This window comes from Nilaparvata lugens, chromosome 3 (assembly GCF_014356525.2).
Source record: "Nilaparvata lugens isolate BPH chromosome 3, ASM1435652v1, whole genome shotgun sequence".
NCBI classification, from domain to species: Eukaryota; Metazoa; Arthropoda; class Insecta; order Hemiptera; family Delphacidae; genus Nilaparvata; species Nilaparvata lugens.
Window position 1 is genome coordinate 25,978,752 of NC_052506.1, and position 26,091 is coordinate 26,004,842.

The following is a 26,091-nucleotide window of genomic DNA, read 5'->3' on the forward strand; positions in this document are numbered from 1 at the left end:
CAATGTGATGGCAATTTTTCTGCAACCATCCGCTTGAGGCGCTAGCAGTCCATACCACCACTAGATGTGAAATTACCCCGTACCAGATTCTGATGAATGTGAAAGTCTGCTATCTGCTCTCCCATGAGTATATAATCTTTTGATGGGGCTATATTATAATATTATAACAGCCTCAATAGCATGATGTAATAATTTATCATTATGATAAAATAACATTATAATAAATATCATGCTCAATTTTTTTGATATTTTCGAAACAAAATAAGTAGGTCGAATAAAAAATGGACTGTCCTGAATTATTTTTGTGTCGTAATATGCAATCTCCATTTGTCCATGAAACATGAAATATAGAATAATTATTTATCATTTTGAATGAGAAAGACTAAGAAATTGTCAAAAAACCACATATTTATTGATACTTAGAAAAGTATCAATAAGTATTTCTAAGTATCAATAAATCTGTGGTTTTTTGACAATTTCTTAGTCTTTTTCATTCAATATGAATAATTACCACAATATCAACTTCTCAACAACACAAAAAGTAAAATTATTTATCATTTTGTAAAAAATTACATTGTTTATCTTTATCAGAGTTGAAAATTCTCAGCTGCCAATTACGCCATGGTTTCACTTGAAGAATGCTTTGTTTGGATGGGCTTTTATTGCTGTGTAAAAATAGAATCAGAAATTGAATAGATTTTTGTTTTAATCATTAAGTTAAACTCTTACCCCCTCCCCACACATCAGACGCGTGTCAATTAAGGTACCAGTTATTGAATATTATATTGTAAAAACAGCACAGCAACCCCCAGTATTTTCAATCACCAGCCGCCACTGTCAGACACTATGTTTCCAACTAAATAATTGAAACTTTTAAGAATGTGAAATGCATTCCCCTTCTAAGGAGGAGTTTCATCAGTTTCATTCTCAAATAGTATTTATAAATGATAATAGAAAACTATTTTTCTCTGACTATTGTATTGTTTGTTCTATCCAATAAATAAATATTTGGAAGAGGTCGGTTGTCGAGTCAGTGGTAGTGCTGGTGTACTAATCGATCAGATGAGGTAAGAGACATGCGCCTGCCATTCCCTTTGAATAGATGACCACTTGAGCCGATTCCACTAAAATAATATAATTTATGTGCTGAGAAGCTTGTAACCACCTGCTTTCTCTCATGACCCGAATATTATTACTAATTATTATAATAATTAATACTACTCACGCTCAAGTTAGTAGTTTGTGTGGGTATCTCTCGATCTCAGAAAAATAAAATTATAGTATAAGAAAAACTGAGAAAATTAAAAATTGACGACTTTTCATCTGTCAATATTTTTTAAATTATATTAAGGATGTATCAGTATTTATTTATTGGATAGAGTAAACAATACAGTAGTATTGTTCCTTTTTACTTTTTTAGCTATCTACATTATGGCTCTAATATTTGAATATACTGTATTTAAAATACATAGAAAAGAGTAAAAATAATGATAGCTTTAATCAGAAATAATTAGTCAAATTAATAAAACTTATTAATTGGTGTCTTCCAGTTGTTGTGTCTATCCAGTTAACCATCTCGAAAAAGTATACAAATATGAAGTTAATAAAATTAAATTCATTGATTGTAGCTCTTCATTCAGTATTTCATGTTATTCATTGTTTCATCTGTCATTGTTTAATTCATGCACACTTGTTCAAATCAATTGAACATCGCAACATTATATTCTGCAATATATTATTCGTTTGCTAACCTCACTCAATACTCTTGAAGCGTCTTGATCACGAGTGAATCTTATTTGCAGTCCTGATTGAGAGATGAATTCATCTGAGAACAATTTTGACTTTGAATAGATAGATAAAATGATTAATTTTCATTTAGATAGAGTCTTCGAATGAATATTTGATAATTGTTTGAATCAGGCCTTTTTGTCATTAGTGTTGATATAAAACTTTGAAAGTTGTGATGGTGCAGTGATTTTTATGAGTAAATTACTGTTCTAAAGTGTCTGTATATTGAGCCCTGTCTCAAAAATATCTATGAAAAATATACGTAGGTATCCACTAAATTCCCATTCTTGTTTTTCAGATTGAAAAGTTTTAAATTTAAAATTGACAAATAATCAATTCAATAGCAGCTTTTATAAACAGCTTTTATTGAGTGAATCGGGTTTGTATTTAAACTATTATTTTCCTTGTATTTTAACCGTGGAATTGGAAGACAAAAATGGTAATCCCTTTCTAAAAAATGTTTCATGCATTTAATTCCTTTGAATATATCTAATAAAAACTGAACAGAATCTTTCATTAATTCAATTGTTCTTAGGCTCACATGCCTGTACAATCGTGCTATCAATATCGTCTGATTCTATTTTCATTTGGATGTATTGCTCAAGTATTCCTCTGTTTGTGATGTGATTCAGGGAGTGTTTGAACTTGTTGCAAAATAAACGATTCGATTGATAATAATTCGAATTATACTTTGTTTTCTTATGGATTTGTATTGCTCTAGATTTCCTCTGCTTTTAATTCAGCGAGTGTTTTAAACTTATAGTAGAAATAAACGATTCTATTGATAATAATTTAAATTATAATTGATAATATTTAATCGTTATTGATACAACAAATATAAAGGGTGTCTTGATGAATAACATGCACTAAAGACTAAATAATAAAACTTTTTGAATATTATTATGGGAAAAAGATATCCCATGCTATTCATGTTCCAAATATAACTGATTTTGTTCTAATTTTAAAATTTGTTCCAAATTTAACTCGAGCCGATAGTCCAAGTAGTTCTTTATCGTGAAGCTATGTGACGCTGGTATTCTCTCATACTGTGTCATTCTTACTCTCACCAGACCATAAAAGTTATAATGAACAGTAGTCGACAGTGATCGGCTTATGTCAACAAAGAATCGGTTTGAAATTTGGAACATAGACGACCTATACCTATATTTTCTTATTTTCTATCTTTTCTCTATGATATGTAAAGAATATCAATAACCAGTTTTCCAGTGCTGATATAGTGACTTTAATTGGAGAAATTGGTTAAACTCTTATATTCATGTTTCTTTTAATTGCAGGTTTAACGGTAGTAGACGTTCGAGTGGATTCTGATGTTGGACAAGAACAAGATTGCTTCCTACCCCCGATAAGTTCTTATGATTCAGTTAATGTGAGTAAAATTTATCGTAAATAACAATTTTCGTTGCTTATTCAAAACAGTTGCAGAATCCTTCAAGCTGGATTCGCATACAACAGTGACAGTGAACAAACTGTGAAAATATAATTGCCATAAGTTTCAATGGTATTATTCATAGCCACTCGGCTGGGCTGAGTGGTAATAGTCTAATTAGAACTCGTGACAATTATATTTCGCTGTTCACTGTCACTGTTCCAGCTTAAGAATATGGTACGGTAAAAAATAATGAAAAATGTTATTTCATTTCCCAAGTTTCATTGTTTGAAGACTGTTATCAAGTTCAATAACTATAATAGGCAGTACAAGAATCCTCCACATTTCTTCAGATTACTGTGTGGGTTGTGCTTGCTTATAAAGTATATTTGAACTGTAAATTTATGTGATCATTTTAACAAGTGTTTACATAACCTTATTTAGACTATTTTTATAAAAATTAGGGAGAGAAAGAGTTTTGGGTTTATCCTGTTGATTCTCTCCCAATCATTAATTTGATGTTGTGATTGTGGAATGAAATGAAATGAGATGAAAATGGCGGAGTAGTAAGCATAGGCCTCAAAAGTTTAAAGCTTGTAGAAGTGTTGAGAATAATTATGGCAGTTGGTATCCGCAATGAAATTGACTAGAGAAAAAAAGATGTTGTGGAATTTCTCCATATTGAGAAATCAATAAGACCACTGATGATGATGCCTTAAGGGCATTGACAATATAGTGTGGCCTGAATAAATTATGTGGAACTGAAAACATCTCCTTTATTTCATCTTAAAACGCAATGATTTAGGATAGGTTTTGTTCAATTAGTGTGTACTTCAAGTCGGTTTATTGTTTGTGTATTCAGTGAAAATAAATTTTGCATTTGTAGACTCGTTTTTGAATAAGAAAAGAACAAAACTTGGAAAAAAATAACTTTTCAAGTTTTGTTCTTTTTTTATTCAAAAACAATTCCTTAAGGGAATTGAAAATTTAGTGTGGCCTGAAAAAATTATGTGGAACTGACAACATCTCTTTCATTTCATCTTAAAACGCAATGATTTAGGATAGGTTTTGTTCAATTAGTGTGTACTTCATGTCGGTTTATTATTTGTGTATACAGTGAAGATAAATTTTGCATTTGTAGACTCGTTTATGAATAAGAAAAGAACAAAACTTGAAAAAAATAACTTTTCAAGTTTTGTTCTTTTTTCATTCAAAAACAATTCCTTAAGGGAATTGGAAATTTAGTGTGGTCTGAATAAATTATGTGGAACTGACAACATCTCTTTTTCATTTGTTCTTTTTTCAATTTGAAAAAATAACTTTTCAAGTTTTGATCTTTTTTTATTCAAAAACTAGTCTACAAATGCAAAATTTATTCTCTCTGAATACACGAATAATGAAACAATTTGAAGCAGTTTTGCATTTGTAGACTCGTTTTTTGAACAAAACTTGAAAAGTTATTATTTTATAACGTTTTGATTGGCTCTGAAAAACTAACATAATATTTATATTGTTTCTATTATCAGCATATTAATAACGCAAATAAAAACTATAGTCTTGTAATTTTTTCTTTATTTAGCAAATTTACGATTTTTACAAAACAAATCATCTACAGTAGTTGTGTACAAATATACTCAACTCAAATATAATTTGTGAATTAGAAAATATTTTTCCAATAATTGATAGCTATTTCATATCTTATCTAGTTTGTAAATCATCTTCATCCATCACTTATATTTTAACTTGATAAATTAATCTGTTTTCAGCAGCCAATCAAATCATATTCTCAGCATTAGTGAGTAAAGTTTAAAATTATCCATTTAGAACGTTACTGTGAGGTAAGAGTCTGTATTTAACAAATTAACACATTCTCTACAACTATTGAAAAGTGAAAACCTGGTGTCACTTAAGGCCTGACAAGGAACAATGAAAAACTATTATCTTGAATGTTAGTTATTCTTTTTGTGCCTCAACAATGTTCAACTATTACGTGCTCACAAACCAGTAGACATTCAGATGTTACACAGAATGTAGTTTTTTATTCAATTTGAGAATAGTGCTGGAGGGTTTATTTTTTTGTTCAAATGTGCGTTAGACATCAGTCAATTTAATATATCACTCAAAATAGTTCATAATTATAGCTTATAGTTTGATAGTAGTTTCAAATATTCAAGTAATGTTGATAATCACATTTAAAAATGACATCTATTCTTATTTTACTTGTAAACAATATAGTTGTAGAAAAAAGTATGGTTGTCATCAATTAATACCATTTTATAAAATTTGATCAATAATCACTCAAAGGTTCAATCTATATCAAAATTTTAAATCTAAAGAAGAGTGATTCCAATTGTAATTAAAAGTCTTTGAAAAACTGAGTTTTGAAATATTGAATTTATAAAAAGTATTGAATTAGAAAATTAAATCAAGCTATTGACGTTTTTTTAGAAATATGAAAAAAATGTAATTTTGCAGACTCATCAATCCAGATCCTCACATAAAAGCTCTTCTAGCAGTACAGTGGGATACGAACCCCGTTCGCTAGACCTTGATTTGGACATTTATAGGTGAGTAATTCGAATAAATATTACTGGAGTAAAAAAATCGTATATCTTTTCGATTTGTACATAGTTTTATATTGTACAGTATTTTTTTTAATGATGATGGCGGATAGCTGTATGCGAAATTGTTTGTATTATTTTAATTAAAGATATTCATTTATTTAAATATCTTATAAGTCATTCACTATAAGACAATACTAATATGTGTATAGTGTCTATTCATATCGCATAAGTGAACTAAACACAGTTTTAATTTAAAAAGGACACAACATAAAAATCAGCGTGGAATTTTATTTTATATCTTGGAAACTTTGGTTCAGGCTTCAGGTTCATTTATATATTATTATATAATTATATTATTATCAATAATATTTAAACCTAGTATCTCATTGTCTCAATCTATGAATCTAATTCTAGGCTTGAAAATTTTCAAAATTATCGTTATTTTAGAATAATTCAAGAGTTTGTGTTTATAATTTATTATTTGGATTTTCTATTAATCTATTGAAATTCAAAATCAGAATTATAAATATAGTGTATTCCAGTTATTTTTTTGGAGAATTTTTGTGATGTGAACTTGAACCTACTTTGAACATTTCATTGGACAAAATTTAGTAACAGAAAAAGTTTTGTGCTACCGCCTGTTTTTTCATTCCGATATTGTAATTGTTCACCCAATGAATAAATAAATAATCAATCTGTCAAATCTAATCAATGATATTGACAACATTCAAGTTTTTTCTCTATACATTAAGATGAGACTCAATTCAACTTGGAATTGAATCTGAATTCGATGAGATCATGATAATCAAGCTTACTTTGGAGAATTAACTTGGAGGATAGTAGTTTCCAGTTGCCTCACTTATTCCTTGGATCTTAGATGTTTAAATCTGACATTTCTCAATAATCTGACAAATTATTCAGATCAAAACACCTGATTTTCATTATGCTTATGTGAGAAATTCAATTTCTCTCTTAATATGACACAATTATGAAATAATCTACTTTGAAATTTACACGGAACACAGATATTCTGTGGAATTACCCTACATTAAGGTGAAATGAGAAGATATAGACTAACTCAAAAAATACCACTGAAGATTGAGCATTGAAACTAGTTTGGTGTTAATAAATTACATGTGCAACTAACAGTATCTTCTCATTTCACCTTTATCTACTCTTATCAGTATGATTCACATTCTATTTTATTTTATTGATACAGTCATTGCGTGTACGTAATGCATACAAATAATTGATTTTAGAGTGAATTATGGGGCGAGGGAAATGCTTTTGAAATAATAAACTAGAGTAAATTGTCAACAGCACTTATCTGGAAGAACATTAACCGACATTGAACACCAAGAAATAGATTTGATAAGATGGTTCTCAAGTGTTCTACAAACACTCGAGTTGTTGATTGTATATCAAGAAATAGGAGAGATAGGTAGTTCATATAATAGAAAATAGGCTTGACCAAAGTATCTTTTTAGCATCGGTACTTGAGAGAAAATTATTTGTAATCGTTCATAAGTTTTATAGGTATTTTTTTATAGTGTAAGACTCTTAGTGAAATAAAAGTTAATCTCTTAGACTAATTTCAATGACAATCATTATGAATAAAATGAAACAGCCTGCTACGCTCTGTCTGGTCGTGGGTTTGAATCTCGCCGGAGGGCATGGATCATCTCACTCGATCATTCCATTACCTACGAACAAGCAATACCCTTAATTGGGTATCATTCGCATTGCAAAATTAATATTATAGTAGTAAAATGAGTGCGGTTTTTGAATGAAATTGTGTTACTTGATTGCAGATCCTGTCGCAAGCTGTCAGTGCTCCCAGAGGAGGAGGTATGTGAAGCGCCTCCCTCCCCTCACCTGATGCTGCTTGGAGGCACTCAACAGGCCCACTCGTTCGAGTCCTATCTACACCCACACACCAACTCAGGCCTGACGGGACCTGTCCGACAGCTGTCCGATCCCACACCAGCAAACACCACGTCCCCTCCGCCTCGCGTCTCCACCAGACGCCCCTTGCAAATCCAAACCCCGCACACGCAGTACTTCCGGTTCCCGGACACCAACAGTTTCGAGACCGATTCCGGCCTCGAATCGAAACCCACCCGTTCCGGTTCCCGTTCCAGTCCTACCTGTGACATTGACGAAAGAATCACCTCCCCCACCTACGGTATCCTACAGGACACAGTGTCCCAACTTGTCACCTTCTCCCCTATCGTACAAAACCTAGAGGTGCCCCATTTCACGTTCATCAACTCCCCGGAAACCTCCCCCTACAAAACACCCCCGGAAGGCTTTTCCAACATACAAACCCCCGAGTACTGCAGCACTCCTCACTCAGAAATCTCCAACGACCTTAGGAAAAAGTCGATCGAATCTGTATCCGAATCCTTATCCTTCCAAACCCTCTCTGACAGCTCACCAGGTAACGTCAACAATCCCAGCTCTAGTCCCTTCGGGTCACTGTCCCCTGTGAAACGAAGCAGTTTGGAAGATGGTGGTACCCTGGTGACAGATTTCAATAATCCTAATCCTAGTAAACTGGTTGTGAAACCTCTGCACTCCATGTTATCGATTCTGATGGATCCGAAACCGAAGGCCAAACCGGAAATGACGGAGAGTTTAAATCGCGCGCCATCCAGGCGACGCCTCACCAGGTCCCTCATGAGGGTCAGTTCTCAAACGCCCTTGGAACTCGTATCAGTCAGGTAAGATTAGACTTTTATTTTAATTTTCAAATTTAAATTCCCAACTCTATTTTTGAAATTTCAAGCATAGAGAAAATATAGCATAATAAGATATCCCATGGTATGTTCCAAATCTTAATGTTATCTTGAGCCGATGGACCACGTAGTTGTTTTTCGTAAAGCTATGTAACGCTGGTAGTCTCTCATACTGTGCCGTTCTCACCCGGCCAAAGCAGTAATAATAGATAGTAGTCGACAGTAATTGGCTTGAGTTAACAAAAATCGGCTCGAAATTTGGAACATAAACTACCTCTTTACCATGGGATATCTTCTTATGCTATCTTTTCTCTATGGTTTTAGTTACCAAACATTATTTGTTACATCATATTTATTTACTTATGATGATTGAACAATTTTACAGTTCTCAGTTGAACATTTAAGCTCCCAAACAAGCACTTTTAGATAATATTTGCAATGAATAATATATAAAATTGAATTATTAGAATAATAAATAGAACTTGAAGGCTATCAGTCTGATGAATAGGCCTGATGGACCTAGTAACAGTCAGGTGAGACTCTAATTATAAACTATTATTTATAATGGCTCATGATCATTCAATTATGATTGATAATTTGTTTTAAGCTGTAACGCAGGTTGATTAATTTGTGAATTTGTACAGAATGCAAAAATTATTATACACTTAAACAATTTGAGATTCGAATCAGATAATAACGATAAATGATTGGATAATTATTAATGGGTATTATTTATTGGATGAATAATTTGAAAATTTAGATATTTTTTGTTAAAATAATACTATCTTGAAATTCCAATTAAATTTATTTCGCAAAAAAACGTAACAGATACTGTGCATTATAATGGGGTTCTCCCGTGTTACAGTATCAGTCTATTCACCATATTCTTCACGAAGTATAAAGTCATACAACTCAAGAAATATATTTCTAAACATCAAAACCTTTTGAAAAACATATTCTATTCATTATCTAGCTAGCTATTTATCACTATTTCATTCTTGGAAACTTCAACCGTATTTATTAATAAGCTACTACTCTGCATAAGGTGTTAATAATCGACTGAAGTGAATGACCGATAACTTTTTTCACTAGGTAGTAAATTTTTATTTCCCATCAATATTGTGATTTAAAAATCGGAATTTTTGGATCGGTTTATCGTATACCAGACTTCTATTTCTATGTGCAGATTCAAGCGGTAGTGTTTATATTTAGACTGACAAAAATAGTTAATTGGATTTATGAATCTTTCAGGCTCGTTGTGTCATGGGGATTTTGAATTTTTTCGACTTGTAAGTTTTTTATTTCATAATTGAAAAACTCATTTTATTTCAATTATGGAAAAATTCCACAATATTAATTCTCATTCAACAAATTTTATCTTGTTATTTCAGTTATAATGTAGCCTATAGGTAATATTATGTATAATGGTACTGTATTTCAATTATTTTTCTTCAAGTTGCTGTTGTGCTCAAATGTTCTTACTTCATTTCCCTTCTCATCAATCTCAATTTTAATAATGAATAAACAATTAGAGTACAAACATTGTAATTTTTGAATGCTCTTTAAAATCCACGGATACTTCTCAATGATTAAATAGAAATGAATATAGTTCCCTTCTATAGTACACAAATAATTTTAAACAATAACTTCTTCTTATTTCATTTTTGTTTTTAAATGAAATTATGAATCGAGAATACGGTACCGGGTAATTAATAACTAATTATCCTTAAAAGTGCGAAGAATTAGAAGATTTATAATTTGTAGCCGTAAATAGACAGCACGCTGAAGCAGGTAATCTAAATTTGTTCTAGTTTGTTGTCACTGTAATTACAACGAAGCGTGCTGAAAACATGTGGGTTTTCAATAACACTTTTCTGAACGATTGTTCGGACCATTATATCAAGTTATGGCTATCTAATTTGTATATTGAACATAGTAATTGAGAATGGCCGGTTTGGCCTTCATTCACTTTTGGTGAGCCGTTTTTACTGATAAGAGCTTATATATGCTCCCTCTCTCCAACCCTTCCTACTCTCTCTCTTTCCTACCATCTTTATCAATTTCTTTTCTTTCCTCTTCTTTTCCCTGTCTCCATCCCCCACCATCACCCATCAATTGATGCTCAATAGCCTATTTGGCATTTCATTTTAGTTTCAAATCAAGTTGTCAATAGAGCACAGTGCTGTGAGAGTATTGTTCGGTTTTGTCTGACGGTTTGTTACTGGAGTTTTGCAAGGAGTTTTCATCGCGTGGAAATTGAAAATCCAGTTCAATAAAGGCTTTGGATTTACTTTTTGTAAGTTTGCTTTTCCATTGTTATTGGATTATTACATAATCCCTCCAGTTGTAAACTGATTAAAAAACCTATTTATCAAAATTTCTTCTCAAAACACGCTATAAATGCTATTTGAGTGAGTTTCTATATACCCTATATTATTATTAGATGAATGCATTAACTGCAGTCTATTCTGTGCTAAAAGTATAGTACTGTATTTCAGAACACGCTATGAATACTGTTCATAACAGTCATTTGAGTTGTTGAATTTTTGCATGAACATTTTGATACTGTCAATTATTCAGTTCCAAGTAAATGAAAAATACCTTATAAAATACTGTAGTTTTCATTAGATTGAAGAATTTTGTACTTTTACGTAACAGAAAACGTAATAAAAACATTGATCACATGTCGGCTTCCAACAAAAACGTAAACGCACCATAAGTAAATTACTATACACGTGATATGATGTTAATCTTTTGAACAATTTGTACGAATCTATAAGACTAGTGTGTAATAATGGGTAGTTTGTATATTCAGATTTTAAAATTTGAATTATGAAATAATAAATTTTGAACAACTAATTACGACATAGCAGTCAGGTATACCTCGTAATTAGTTTTTCAAAATTGATTATTTAACAAGCAGTTCGTAATGGAATCAAACATTGAAGAGTATGAAATATTATGTTGCTTTCTACTTCTTGTAAATCTTATTATTACCGCATTGGGTTTATTGTTAATGTAGACTAGATTCTAGTCTTATTTCAGTAAAGTATTATAGCTACGTTTTTACTTTTATTAGTACCTACTAGAATGTTTCAAAGCTAAGCTATGTATAGATCAGGCACGGCCCTAGGGACTTTGCCGCCCTGGGCGAGATCGGCAACTGCCGCCCCCCCGCAAGTATCCCGTCTTTAATTGTTAATCCCGGGTTCCACCCCTCCTTGAGCGATCGCCTAACGCCGGTTACACATTGGGTGGTTTCTGCCGGGGCGGTAATTTCGCCGTCGCCGCCGTTCGAGCAGTAGTCTATGAACTTGAATGGAAGCTTACACACTGGGCGGCAGAAACGCCGCGCGGCTATATTGCCGTTGGCGGCAGCTGTGCAGCCGTCCACTGCCACTGCGGCTGGCGGTGTTTTGCTGCTCTTGTCTACGCAGTGGCGTACGTGACCAAATGGGCGTTAACATATTTGGCGGTTGTCTACCGTCGCCGCTGATCAGTCGTCTTTCCCAGTTGCTCCAAGTCAGAGGTCTTTGAAAATCAGCCTTTTAATTTGTGTCTTGTTGTAAAGTTTGTAAGTTGTTTATAACATTTATTTATTGTTTTAAGTGTTTGTGGTTGACGAGTGTGAGAAAATGAGTAAGTTAATAGACAATGAGTTGTTAATATCATTTGTAGAACAGAGGCCAGTTTTGTGGGACAAAACCCTCGACATATTTAAGGATCGAGATGCAACAAGGAATGCGTAGAAGGAAGTGTGTATGGAGATTAGGGGGATTTTGAAACTCTGGATGACAAGAAAAAAACTGTAATATGTTGTATATCGCTGTCGATTTAATAAAAACGTTCATTTCAATGAATCCAAGCAAGGCGATTTCTCTGCTGTCTTCTTTTCCTTCGACGGCACAACAAACGTGGTAAAAGTTGTTGCCTTTCCATTTTAAGTTAAACACTTAATAATATATACTTTTGGAAAATGTGCAAAATACAATTAACTGAACACTCATGAAACAGTGAAGTCACAACACATTTGCGATGAAGAACTACAACAATTATTTTGGCTACTGATCATACGATCATACGATCATACTGATCATTTTTTGCCGCTCGATGTTTGGCGGTATTTTTTCCGCTGAATGTGTAAGCTTGACTTTTTTTCGAGGCTGCGACGGCAGTTTCGCCGCCGCGGCAGAAACCGCCCAGTGTGTAACCAGCGTTACTATTGTGTCTCCGCTGTGATGCGACACCAAAGAGTCTCAGTAAACTCTAAAAAATTATGTTTAACACTAGTTATTGACATTTAAACAAATATTTGACAATTATAAATATTGGGGAACAGTAAAGTCCAGTCAATATAGACATAAAAATGGGGGTTTGCTTGCAATTTATATCGTAGTTCTGATTTTTTAATATTTTATTTGGATACATGAGAGAGGTTCAGAACCAAATTCTTCATGTAAATTCCTTTGTGCTATCCTTTAGCTTATCTTTTTATAAAATGTTGTAATAGCATAAAGAATTTTGATTTCGATGAAAATTGGAAGTATAATAGCTATTTCAATATCAAATATAATAAAAATAATAGCAATTATAAAGAAGTGAATTGAAAATGAAATTAATTTTAGGCTTTAACCTAGGGAGTATATTCAATTTTATAGTAAATATAGTTTATACAGAGTGGCCCAAAAAGTTCGTATTTTAAGTTCATTTTCCAGTTTTCAGCTATTTCCGGCAAAATCAGTGATCGGACAGAAAAATTTGCTCTTGCCTTTTTCAAGATCATAAAATTCTGAATGAAATGAGATCATTCGGAACTCTCTATCTCCAATGAGTACTGAGCTATGATTTTTCAAATATGAGTGATATTTTAAGGAAAAAATCAATTTTGATCATATTTAGTATTTGATCAACAATATATCCCGATTACAATCTAGATGTAAAATTCAAAATCCCTCTGGGCATTTTTAGCTTCAACCATCATCACCATCTATATTGTCCTCACAGTGATATTTCGCACAATGATATAAGCCCATGAGATCATGTTCTATGAGAATCAACCGTTAGTTGCACTTCATTTCAGTATTTCCTAGTGGAGAGGCGCGCGAGGACACGATCAAGGATCGCTTAAAGATCAAGCTATCAAAATGAAAAAGTTTTCTTTTTTCAATCATTACTTTCTGAGACATGAGCGCCTAAAGTTTAAAATTTTGGGACAGAACATTTCAAATTCGGTACGAGATGAATCCATAAAATTCAAAGGATAAATTCTTCATGGTATTTTTGATTTAATAAAACAAAAATTTTCTGAAAATATCAATTTTTGAGAAAGTTTTCCAATTTACTAAAAATGACCAAAATAGTGTTGAGTTTTTTTTTGTGAATTGAATAACTTTTTCAAAAATTGATATTTTCAGAAAATGTTTCAAAATTTTCTTGTTTTATTCAATCAACAATACCATGAAAAATTTATCTCTTACCGAATTTGAAATGTCCTGTCCCAAAAATTTAAACTTTAGGCGTTCATATCTCAAAAAGTAATGATTGGAAGAGAATGTTTTCCTAAGAAAACTTTTTCATTTTGATATATACCGGTACAAATCGAAAAACTTTGAAAAATATCACCAGTACAAGAAAGTTTATTTTTAGCCTTTGCACAGCCTTAAGACGTACACTGCAACATAGTATTAGGACTTGCTAAGTAATTAGAACTACAATTTCTACAAGTTTGTTTAACACACCTGTTTAATTAAGTAGAACTCGTCTGACCTTTGCAATTCCTTCACCAATTCTTCAAGATCTGGGGACTGAACTATTTTATGTTCGCTAGACCACTCAGACGTTCCTGCGACATTGTTGATCTTAGAAAAGTCTTCATTAGCTCGAGGTTGAAAAACTTCTTATATAATTTTACCATTCACATTTGAAATTATGAATTTATTATTTATTTGTATTTTAAAATTTTCCGTTCCTTTAAATTTGCCGCCCCCAAAACCTGCCGCCCTGTGCGGCCGCCCGGTCCGCCCACTCCTGGGGCCGGGCCTGGTATAGATTCATATTTGTAGGCTAAATTACGGCGAAAATTAGTATGTCAATTTTTTATGTAATAAGTGTGATTTTTATTATAAAGTAAAAATCTGTATGCAGCAGTATATTGCCCAAGATCTTGTGATCTTATTTATCAGTTCTTGTGATCTTGGATCAGTTCTTATCAAAGGCTCCCACATGTCATTGATTTATATACCTTGCATAAAAATGTTGTGATGATAAAACGTTTAGATGATGAAAATAATTTAAAACATTCCAATCCAATTATTCGCTCTCTATAAATTTATTACTCCTTGACAAGTTTTGTGTTTTCGGTAAAGTTTTTGATAAAAACTGCTCCGGAAATGATTCATTTTCGCTCACTCTCGAGATACTGTAGTCCTAAGTTCACTTACTTTGTGAATAGTAGCCAAACGTTCATAATGTCCTTTTTCCCATCCATTTTGTTACTCAGTTGTTGTAAAATTATGATTGTATTTGCATTACTCTTCAGAAAACGTCTGACTAATCTAGTTAGGTTATAATAGAATGCTTTTGAAGTACTTTATCAATAATATTATAAATTCTCAGTGAAGAAATGAATTGTTTTTATCAAGTTCATTATTTGCTTTAGATTGTTACCTGCAGTTTAATTGATTGAATTTATTTCGATAAAATTATACAGTTCATAATCTTTCAATTTGCTCATTTATTTCCAAAATAATATGTTTCATGACCTCATACTCTGCTTCCTCAAACAACATAAATAATATACCTTTTTTGAACTGTCACAGATATTGTCAAACTTCTGCTAATAAGATAGAAAAATTGATATAATTGAATACATTTCTATTTTAAAAATATATTAAATTTAAATTTCTGTCAATTTTTGTTGCAGAGAGCCATTACCTGTACAGCCTGACTCTACTTCTTCATCAGTTGAAACCGTTATAAGGGCAACCGATTTGCATGAAAAGCCTATTTTCCAGAGAAAATCCATCAGCAATGTGAGTAATCAATGTCAAATTTTCTTGACTTCTCAAACATTTTCCCACCTTGATAAGAAACATGATGAATGAAATTCAATATTATAATCACACATATATTGAAAGTAAGAGATGGGATACAGTAGGGTAGGTTACTGTAAGTATAGTGGGGTTTACGTTATGATGCTAGTGGAGAGATGGGAGAACAGCGTTGCCGAATCTCTCTGCCTTCTATAGAGGTTAGCTGATGTCGTTTTATCTGATGGTAATATTAATTGTTCATTCTTGTATAAAATAATCAATTATATTTTATTCGTTAAGAAAATATACTCTTCAATGGTCAAGTATTAAGTAATAAACATTCATATTAAGAATATTTTGTTAATTAATTATATTTCTACATTGTTAAAAACCGATCTGGTAACTTTGCGGAGCTGGAAAGGATACAGCTTTGCTTTGTGGAATGATAGACAAGGATAGCAACACCAATGTTAATCAAATACTGCCATTATAACGTAGACCTCACTATAGTATCACGAAACAATAAGATACATTGATGATTGATTTTTTCATACAAGTCCAAATTATTTATAACTCAGAACTGTTTTAAATTTATTTTTCATTGCATGTACAACAATGTATGGCAATCGTCACATTATAAAACAAAAAATTACAACAAAAAGTCCGTTATGTCATAAAAACATCTATCAGCCAGCCAGTCCTTCAATTTTCTCTTGAGCTGCACTCCATTGTCAATATCCCTAAGGTGTTGCGGCAGGGAGTTGATAATTTCTTGGCTCATATGGATTGGATTTTTTCGTAGAACGATGTCCTATGTTGTTGTATTCGATAGGTGTTCCTTGAGCGCGTGTTATAATTTTGTAGGTCAGCACCTCTTGTCCACGTCGATGCATGCTTGAGACCAATGCTACAAACTCCAGAATATACAGGCAAGGTAGTGTGAGCGTCCCTGTGGCTCGGAATAGTTCTCTACATGGAGTTCTAGGTGGTTTTTACTCTAATTACCCTTTATGGGCTCTGAATACTCTGATAATTTCCGGTGACGTACCCCTGAACAGTAATCCGTTTTAATCCTGGTTTTTCTATAAGTAGCGTGAACAATGAATACATTATTCACTTCACATTGACAATGAATAATTATAAATTTAGGGAAATCCCAAATCATTCATCATCAATTATAGAGTGACACTAACAGTGTTATTAAAATATTATCATTTCCTGTAAAATATACATATTTCTCTGCTGCTGCAATTGAACACCTGTGATGATTGATAAGTTTCAAGTAGGTCTACGTTAACAATAAATTAGAACAACGAGGGCCTGTTGAGCGATATTATTTGTGACACAATGTAACTGCTTATCAACTTCGAAATTAGAATTCTTCCTTCTCATGTAACTACTGTAATTACTCATGACAACAGTATCAGTGAAAATTTACCTAGAAAAGCACTATCTCCATTGATAATTTTAATATCAAGTTCAAGTTCCCTATACCCATTAGTAGCCTGTTGCTAATTACTGGCTGGTTGGTTATTGTCATACACTTCAATTGCATGCAAAAAGTTCCAGTTAGAAAGTGAATATTAATCAATTAGGTAACTATTTATAATATATTCATGTCTATAAGACCTGATATTTGGTTAGCAATTTTATCACTACAAAAACCTTAGGGCTTCAATTTTTGTATCAAAGATAAACAATAAGAGGCTTTGTTAGCAACCAAACTTCGATCCTCAATTGACCAAGGGAGACAACAATAATAATTGCTTCTATTAGTTATTGATGAAATAGAACATGGAGTCTCGATATGACATCTGTCGTGACTGAAAAGACATAACTAGATATCAAAACAATAGTTCAAATTTAAGAATGCAGAGGTCAATACAATTATCTTTCGACCCAGTATGAATTTACGAGTTTTCAATCTTACTCAGCCAAAAAGTGTATATTTCATAGATGTCTATGTGATATTTATGTCTAGATAACAGTTTTAATTCTTTTTGCTACATTAACCTTTGTAATTATAAGATCTATACAGTACTGCCTTTTTTCTAATGTGTTACTACAATTTTCTCTTCATTTTTCTCAAATTTCATTTTATTGCTTTTCAGATTCAATAGATCAGTTTAATTTGTGAAATACTTTTTGTAACTGTATTTTTTTGTTTTATCAACCTTTTTGATGAATTATGTTATGCCTTATATCGATGAAATTTCAATAAACTAACTGAAACCAAATCATGGTATTGATTTTTTAATTTAATTTTGTATTATAAGTGTAATTGGACAGAAGTCATTAATCAAAGTATTAATCAACTAATATTATATTGTTGATTGTTGTAGATTGACAGCCTGGAGGATTCAGCATCTTTTGAAACTATGCAAAATGATAGTGTACCGGTATGTAATTCGAAATATTACTTTTCAATATTCTATGAATCAATGCTAATGCTTGGAAAAATATTATTTCAAACTATTCTCAAGTATCCTGAATTCTCAAGAATCAAATTATTCTTTACTATTCTCAAGAATCCTAATCAAGTTTAACTATTTAGCTTCAGATTTTTTTATTTCTCAATGTAAATCATTTTGTGTTCGAAAAGGAGCAACAGGCTAATGTCCAAAACTCTTCCAATCTTAAATAAAGGCAGCAATTCAATTCAATTTTTACAACACTATTTGTTTGATTCAAAGAACCATTTACTACTAAATGAAAAACTCTTTAAAACGTTTTACAACACTATTTGTTTGATTCAAAGAACCATTTACTACTAAATGAAAAACTCTTCAAAACATGCAAAATGATAGTGTATCGGTATGCAATTAAAACATTCACTTCAATATTTTATGAAACTTACTCAATTTCGTACCAGACTATACCATTTAAGTGAAACTGAGTGAACTGAAGTGAATTCTGTTTCAATCATTTGGCATTTCCAAAAGAAATTCCCGTTATTTATTGTTTTAAAATAATTTTTGTCTTTTCGTAAAACAATGGTTAGATCAATAATATTACATATATTTTCTAAATGATAAATTTTTCGATCCTTATGATTCAATTGTACTTCAATTCCATTGTTCATTAGAACCTTTCTAGAGCGAGATGAATACCATGTACCCTCAAACATATAACTTGTTTTATTGAATGTGTTTTATATTCAGCTACTCAAATTTCATTAGAAACGTTTCAATCGATTCGTAGTCAGATTTGAAATTTTTATTTCAAGCTTTTTTCCTCGAAATAATTGATTCCTCATTGAAATTCCCCATAAGAGCTGCCAGTTTTAAACAATATACTGCTTAACAAATTCACCTATAATGACTGTTATGTCATTATTTTTATCTATTATTTGAAAGTGTCTATCAATTCAACTTACTCTCAATATATTTCATTAGAGCTGTAAGTCTTTTGAAACATAGCCCACCAACTCACCAATTCATTCATTGCGAATTACTGTAGTATTTATTTGTAAGTAGTTAGTTATTCACAAATTATGCTATTTTACAAATTATGTCTTCTTAAATTTACATTTCTGTTGAAAATGCTACTAACTTCCTACAATTAATATTGATTGAACCCTTCTTATTGACTGCAAAAGCATAAATGTTTCAAATTATAATTTCACCTTATCTCTTATTTGTCAATTTTTTTGAAGGTCATGATGTGTAGGAGTCAGACAAATGTAATCAGCATCTAATTGACTCATATGTGGCTCTGTGTGTGTGTGAGAGTTTCAGCGCGTGTATGCGTCTGTGTGCTCAATGAAACTGATAAATATACTTTAAAATGCAGTTACAATACAAAGTATGTCATCTTTAATCCTTAATTGCAATAATACTATATGCAAGTTGAATGATTTTTGAATGAGGGTATAGTTTGAATAATAAAATAACATTTATGAATATACAGGGTGATTCATAATTATGGTAAAATAATTTAATACGTGATAGTAGAGGTGAAAATAAGAAAAAATGTTCTCATAAACATATATCCATAAACGCTTCATTAGCGAGCTATACAGGGTGAAAGATTTCGCCCGGAATTCATTTCCTCTGGTGAAATACACCGATGCTGAATTGTTTGGGGACTAGTTTTTAAAAAACGTATGGTGGATTCATATGGAAAAATATCTGAAAAATTGAATAAAACTAGTCTAGAAGCTGTAGTATGAGTAGTTTTTGAGAAAAAAGTTAAAATATGCAAGAAATCTACGTAGAAAAACACAGACTTCTACGTTTGATGCCCAATAACTTTCTTTAATGACCAGTAAACAAAATTTTTTTTAAATAAAAAAATGTAGAGAATTTAATTCTGAAAAGAATTATGTAAGCTGTGTAAAATAAATTCAAATAAAAGTTGAATAAAATGTATTCTAATGTAGTACATTACACCACAAAAATTTGCTGTTTTATGAGGAGAGAACTAATAACTCATAGGTTGTAGCTGATTGCAAATAAAACATGGATTTGAATAACAGCTGTTCCAAAACAGCTGATCTATTTTGTTTTAAATAAGAAAATATTCAAAAGAAAATATCAGCTGAAAATTATTTTCAGAAATATTTTAGCTCACTGTTGAACAAAACAACAAACTGTAAACTAGGCCTACTGTAACCGCGCTGTGTTTTTTTTTTAATCTATTAACCAGTTATTTGTAACCATTTCACTTTGCTTTTTTGTGTTAACTTTTTAAAAAACGTCAGGTAACTTTAGACATTATTCATACTCCGAATTAGCTGACGTGCATTTAATGTATGGGATGGAACACAGTAATAGAACTGAAGCAAGACGTTTGTATCAAGAAAACTTTCCTAACCGAGTAGGTCCAAGTTCGAGGATTTTGCCACTATTCATCAACGTCTGTCTGAAATAGGTTCTTTGATGTCCAAAGAGCACATTTATGCAGGCAGACCCCGATCCACTTGGACTGTTGAGTTAAAGGAACAAGTTCTTAATGAAATTTATGAAGATCCAGAGAAGAGCACGAGAGAATAATCAGAGCAGTTTAATGTCAATCGATCTATTAGTTTGAGGATCCTAAAAGAGCAACAATTACATCTATACCACCTCCAGAAAGTTCATACTCTATTGCCACGAGGCTGTATTCCCCGTGCTGGTATTATTTGCCGATGGTATTTAGAAAAACTTGTTAACCCAAACTTTTAAAAAACCGTTTCATTTACCGACAAGGCACACTTTACAAGAACTGCTATCGTTAACGTTCACAACCAACATATTTGGGCAGCTGAGAATCCTCATGCCATCAATCCTAATCGTCCACAACATCAGTTTTCAGTAAACATTTGGGCAGGAATCATAGAAGATCATCTACTTCTGTTCGAGCTTTCTCCCAGGCTTAATGGCATAATCTACTTAAACTATTTGAGAGAGGAGCTATTTATCTTACTTGAAGATGTACCTCTTCAGTTGCGCCAATACATTTGGTTTATGCATGATGGAGCTCCAGCACACTCCAGTGTTGCTGTTCGTGAACACGAACACCTGAATCACAGGTTTCCAAATCAATGGATAGGCCGAGGTGGGCCAGTACCATGGCCAGCTAGGTCACCACACTTGAATCCTTTGGATTTTTATCTTTGGGGACACTTGAAAACCTTAGTATACAATACTCCGATTGATACAATTGAAGAACTCCGATTAAGAATTTTGAACGGAATAGGAATGATAATTAAAGCAGACTGCTGGAATATTTGAACGGGTCCGACAATCGATGAGAAGACGTCTGAACATATGCATTAAGAACAACGGAGGTCAATTTGATCATCATCTTTAGTCTTTTGGTGTAAGTTTAATGTCATTTAGATAGTATGTTACTTTCATATAGGAATCAAACTTTTCATAAAAAACCGAATATTTTATTTGCAATCAGCTACAACCTATGAGTTATTAGTTCTCTCCTCATAAAACAGCAAATTTTTGTGGTGTAATGTACTACATAAGAATACATTTTATTCAACTATTATTTAAATTTAGTTTACACAGCTTACATCATTCTTTTCAGAATTAAATTCTCTACAATTGTTATCTCAAAAAATTATACGTTTACTGGTCATTAAAGAAAGTTATTGGGCATCAAACGTAGAAGTCTGAGTTTTTCTACGTAGATTTCTTGCATATTTTAACTTTTTTTCAAAAACTACTCACACTACAGCTTCCAGACTAGTTTTATTCAATTTTTCAGATATTTTTCCATATGAATCCACTATACGTTTTTTAAAAACTAGTCCCCAACAATTCAGCATCGGTGTTTTTCACCAGAGGAACTGAATTCCGGGCGAAATCTTTCACCCTGTATAGCTCGCTAATGAAGCGTTTAAGGATATATGTTTATAAGAACTTTTCTTATTATTTTTACCTCTACTATCACGTATTGAATTATTTTACCATAATTATGAATCACCCTGTATATATCTTATTCATGTTTATTCAATAAAAAATCTCAATACAATTCAATTTTAAAGAATAAGACGTTGATGTTGTCAATATGTTCAAAATTAGATTTTGAACAAAAATAGTGGTATTGATAATGACAACGTCTTATTCTTTCAATTATGAAGAAACATCTCTTACCGTAAAATCAAACAATTCAATCAAAAGTGTATGAACTCATTCATCGGTATTATGTATCCAGCAAATAATGGAATGAAATATTTACATGTATCCACAAAAACAGAGTAATGCTTGATTCTTGTTTTTATCATGTGTATAATTGAATGATTGAATTGAAACGATCATTATGAGGGTCAAAAAATTGTGAAGCGACGAATGTAGCTGCATGAGAGTCAAATAAAAAAATAAAAATCTTTATTTTGCCAAAATACAAAAATACAAAATACAAAATCACTCGAAATGCTTCAAATAGAATGGAATGGAGTAGAATTTAGTGTTGAAACATTATGCATACATCTAAATGCCTCAGCATTCTTCCACCTTATACCCTACCATCGCCGCTCCACTAGGTTTTCACTCATTTGAATACATACAATGAGTGGCGTATCCAGAGGGGGGGGATGATATTGTGATGTATCCTCCTCCCCCCCCCGAAATGAAACCTGAATTTTTTGTGGCTGGATCAGTCACAAAAATTAGCATCTAATGCCATATTTTCGTTAGATTGTACAATGTAAGACGATAAATATACAAGGGATGAGAGAATAGCAACTGCAAATAGCATATAGCAATGGTAATAATAATGAGCTATTTTCTTATAGACAGTGAGTGATCTAGTGCGTAGGGACTGGATAACAGGGGATAGAGAAACTACAGATAGCACTTCAAAGTTAGTTCACTTTTTACCATCTATTATGAAGAAATTCAATATAGCTTATATTGCTCCAGTTGATAATAGTTTATTCAGTTTCATGCATAACTTTAAATAAAGCTCCAACAGCTTCTTCTAGAGAGTAGCACAGATTTTACAGTTATGATGAACGGGCGCAGTTTCTACAATCGACAGGAGGGACACACGGACACATCCCCCTAATATTTGAAAAAAAAAGTTTAATTCCCCCCCCCCCCCCAAAAAAAAAACAATGTAAGTTTGAACACTCCAGTAAAAATCATGTAAATTTGAAAAAAATGTAAAGTTGGTTGAAATAGTGCTTTATTGGAGCCAAAATTCAAGTACTCTAGCTTGTTATCTATTAATGAGTAGGCCTTCTGCAAAATCACTATTTTTTTCAGTAAAAAGCATTACAAAATTGGTCCCGCTAAACCTAAAAGATTTTACAGCAGGTGCCTACAAATAATAAAATACATTAATAGAATAAATGCTAACTTTAACAATAAACTAAGGGGAAAAAATTCATGAAACTGGGAGTTTAGGAATTTAAAAAGGAGTATGGGGTATTAGAAGAACTAAGGATGATTAATAGGGTATAGGGTTAATGGAAATTGGAAAAAATGGAAAACTCAGAAACTTCAAATCATAAAACTAAATTAAATTTAAAGTATATTAAAGTAATTGAAGGAGTTTTTAGTATTTAAAGTAATTGAAGGTATATTTTCATTATTTTCCAGGGGAGGGCCCTCGGACCTCCTACACCCCCCGGTGTCACCCTCAAAGTTTAGGTGCTTCCTACTCTAATGCTATGATCCCCCCCGAAATTTTTTTCTGGATACGCCACTGCTTCCAATTATTACTTTTTATCTCTGCACAACTATTTCTACCCTTTACCGTCACTACTCCACTATTTTAATTTTTTATCTATTTATTCACAATGCAAATAACACTAATTTAATAACATTGGTAGATAAAATAATAAGGTAGTCCTTGTGCTATTTTTCTTCCAAATTTATAGGTGACAAAGTCCAAGATAAGTTTAGAATTTCACGTGTACAATTTTTATAAAATTTTAGTCCAGAATAAACATGAAAACTATACATTTTGAATTTAGATGGCTTGAATTAATAAATTGATTAGAAATATTCCACTCAATCACTACTGCTGACACATTTGGATAATTTGCAATAACTCTTAGCTAACTTCTCCGCTACCCTCTATCTTCGCCTCTCCACTATGGTTTGACCCTATTAATGAGGTCGCATGTTCAAAAGCAAGTTGCATTAATAGGCGTTAGTTGATTTACCAATTCGGTTCTATTGAAGTAACAACCGTCATTTAAGTTCTTATATTATTTTATTGCGCTGAGTGTAAGAGTGAACTTTTGATTCTCTTCTAAATATGATTAGACATTTGTCAGCATTCCTTATAATCAGCATCAATGCTGCTCATTCAACCAATGCTGGCAGTTTGAAGTGAATCTTACTGAAGAGTTTCTCAATTTGTTGTGAACAGGAGATCAGTGAGCCTGCCAACTTGAATCGCAGTCTGTCCGAGACGAGTGCAGCAAGCAGCAATATTTCCTCGCAAAGTTTCCCGAGTTTATCCGACAATGTGTTGCGACAACTTGGTCTCTGGCTTGAAGAAAAACAAGCCGTTATATGGTCAGTCAAATCAATTTAATATTAAGTTATTGCTAATTTTTAAATTGATAAAAGCATAGTATAATAAAATAATAGAGTAGGTACTAGACAATTTAAGAAATAACGTTTTAAAAATGAGGAATGCAATCAATATTGTATTGTAGTAACTCTAAATTACTGTATGACGAAACTCTATGTTTGTAAAAGCTCTTGAGTATTATTATTATTATTATATTTTGTTGGAGCAAAAATAATTAAGTAAGAAAGTAATTACATAGAGAAAAGATAGCATAAGAAGGTATCCCATGGTATATGAAGGTAGATTATGTTCCAAATTTCACTGTTAAACCGATAGCCCTAGTAGTTCTTCTTGGTGAAGCTATGTGATGCTGGAAGTCTCTCATATTGCGCCGTTCTTACACTCTCACCGGCCGAAACAGTAATAATAGACAGTAGTCGTCTGTAGTCGACAGTAATCGGCTTGAGCTAACATAAAATTGTCTTGAAATCTGAAACATAAACTACCTAACACCATGTGATATCTTCTTATGCTATCTTTTCTCTATGGTAATTACCAGTGAAATGTGAATGTGAACACCAAGTCCAAGCTCTTTCAAAATTGAACATTTCAATACTTCTAACCGTTATCTATTGTAATTTTAATGTATTTATTCAATAAATAAATAACTATTAGTGTGATAATAAATTGCGATTTTTTCTATTTATAGTGATCCTGAGCCTCAATCAGAGAAAGATATTGAGGTAAGCTATCTATTAAATTTTTTATGTCTTTACTGTACATTTATTGTAGAATTTATATTTTTGTGCCTTTCAAAAACTATCTCAATTCATCTAACTATAGTCTGTGCAAACCTTAGATTGTATCATTGCTTTTATTGAGTATAATGCTGTCGGATCTCACATAATCCAGAGAGCCTGCGAGCTAAATGTGTGACAGAAAGAGCGAAAATGAGAGCGTAGGCTTTTTATACAGAATCATCCGGCAACAGTGTGCCCCTATAAAAATTGTTATATTGAAATAATAACAATAGCCATAAAGCCCCTTGCAGCAAACTAAGGCATGGACTATTATTATACATTTTTCTAAAGCTTTATCAAATTGGTATTTTTGTATTAGATCTTCTAATGAACAAATAATGAAGAAAATATAAATGTTGAGTTTGAAATAATGTCCATTCTTTGTATCCAATTATTATAAAATCAAATTTGCGTTTACATCATCTCATGCTTCTCGAAGACTATAATAAGATGACTGTATTTAAATTCTCATCCCAGCACATTTTGCAACCAAAAGGCACCGAATTAGCTAAAATTTGGTAGTTTTTAATTTTAGAATTACTCAAATTTAAAACAATATTTATAATTTGTGTTTGATGATGGAATATCTAATATCAGAAAAATTTAATAATTTTCAGGACAAATACACATCTCTTCTGCTGGCTTTCCAAACAGACAAGTTGACTTTGAATTCGCGATTAGAACTTCAAAATCGTCTCAGGGATCAAGCAGAGCATAATTTGAACATAGAGATTCAACAGTTACAGGTGGCTGTTACGGTAAGAACTCATCTACGTTTTTCGAGTACTATCTCTGGTGAAATGACTAAATCTTGGTCAA

The 26,091-nt window shown here is 32.1% G+C and overlaps 1 protein-coding gene across 6 annotated transcripts in view; it reads left to right on the forward strand.

Moving 5' to 3' along the window:
* The window catches only part of LOC111044961, a 49,046-nt gene that overhangs the window by 6,744 nt on the left and 16,211 nt on the right, over positions 1-26,091 (forward strand). For all 6 annotated transcript variants that reach the window (XR_005570720.1, XM_039423400.1, XM_039423399.1 and 3 more), the window contains exons 7-14: positions 3,084-3,175; positions 5,651-5,742; positions 7,551-8,462; positions 15,400-15,508; positions 17,851-17,907; positions 24,326-24,474; positions 25,182-25,215; positions 25,890-26,030. Coding sequence is in view for 5 of the 6 variants with exons in the window: in XM_039423400.1 (XP_039279334.1) it covers positions 3,084-3,175; positions 5,651-5,742; positions 7,551-8,462; positions 15,400-15,508; positions 17,851-17,907; positions 24,326-24,474; positions 25,182-25,215; positions 25,890-26,030 (1,586 nt within the window). In the remaining variant the exon portion in view is untranslated. The remainder of the gene's footprint in view (positions 1-3,083; positions 3,176-5,650; positions 5,743-7,550; positions 8,463-15,399; positions 15,509-17,850; positions 17,908-24,325; positions 24,475-25,181; positions 25,216-25,889; positions 26,031-26,091) is intronic.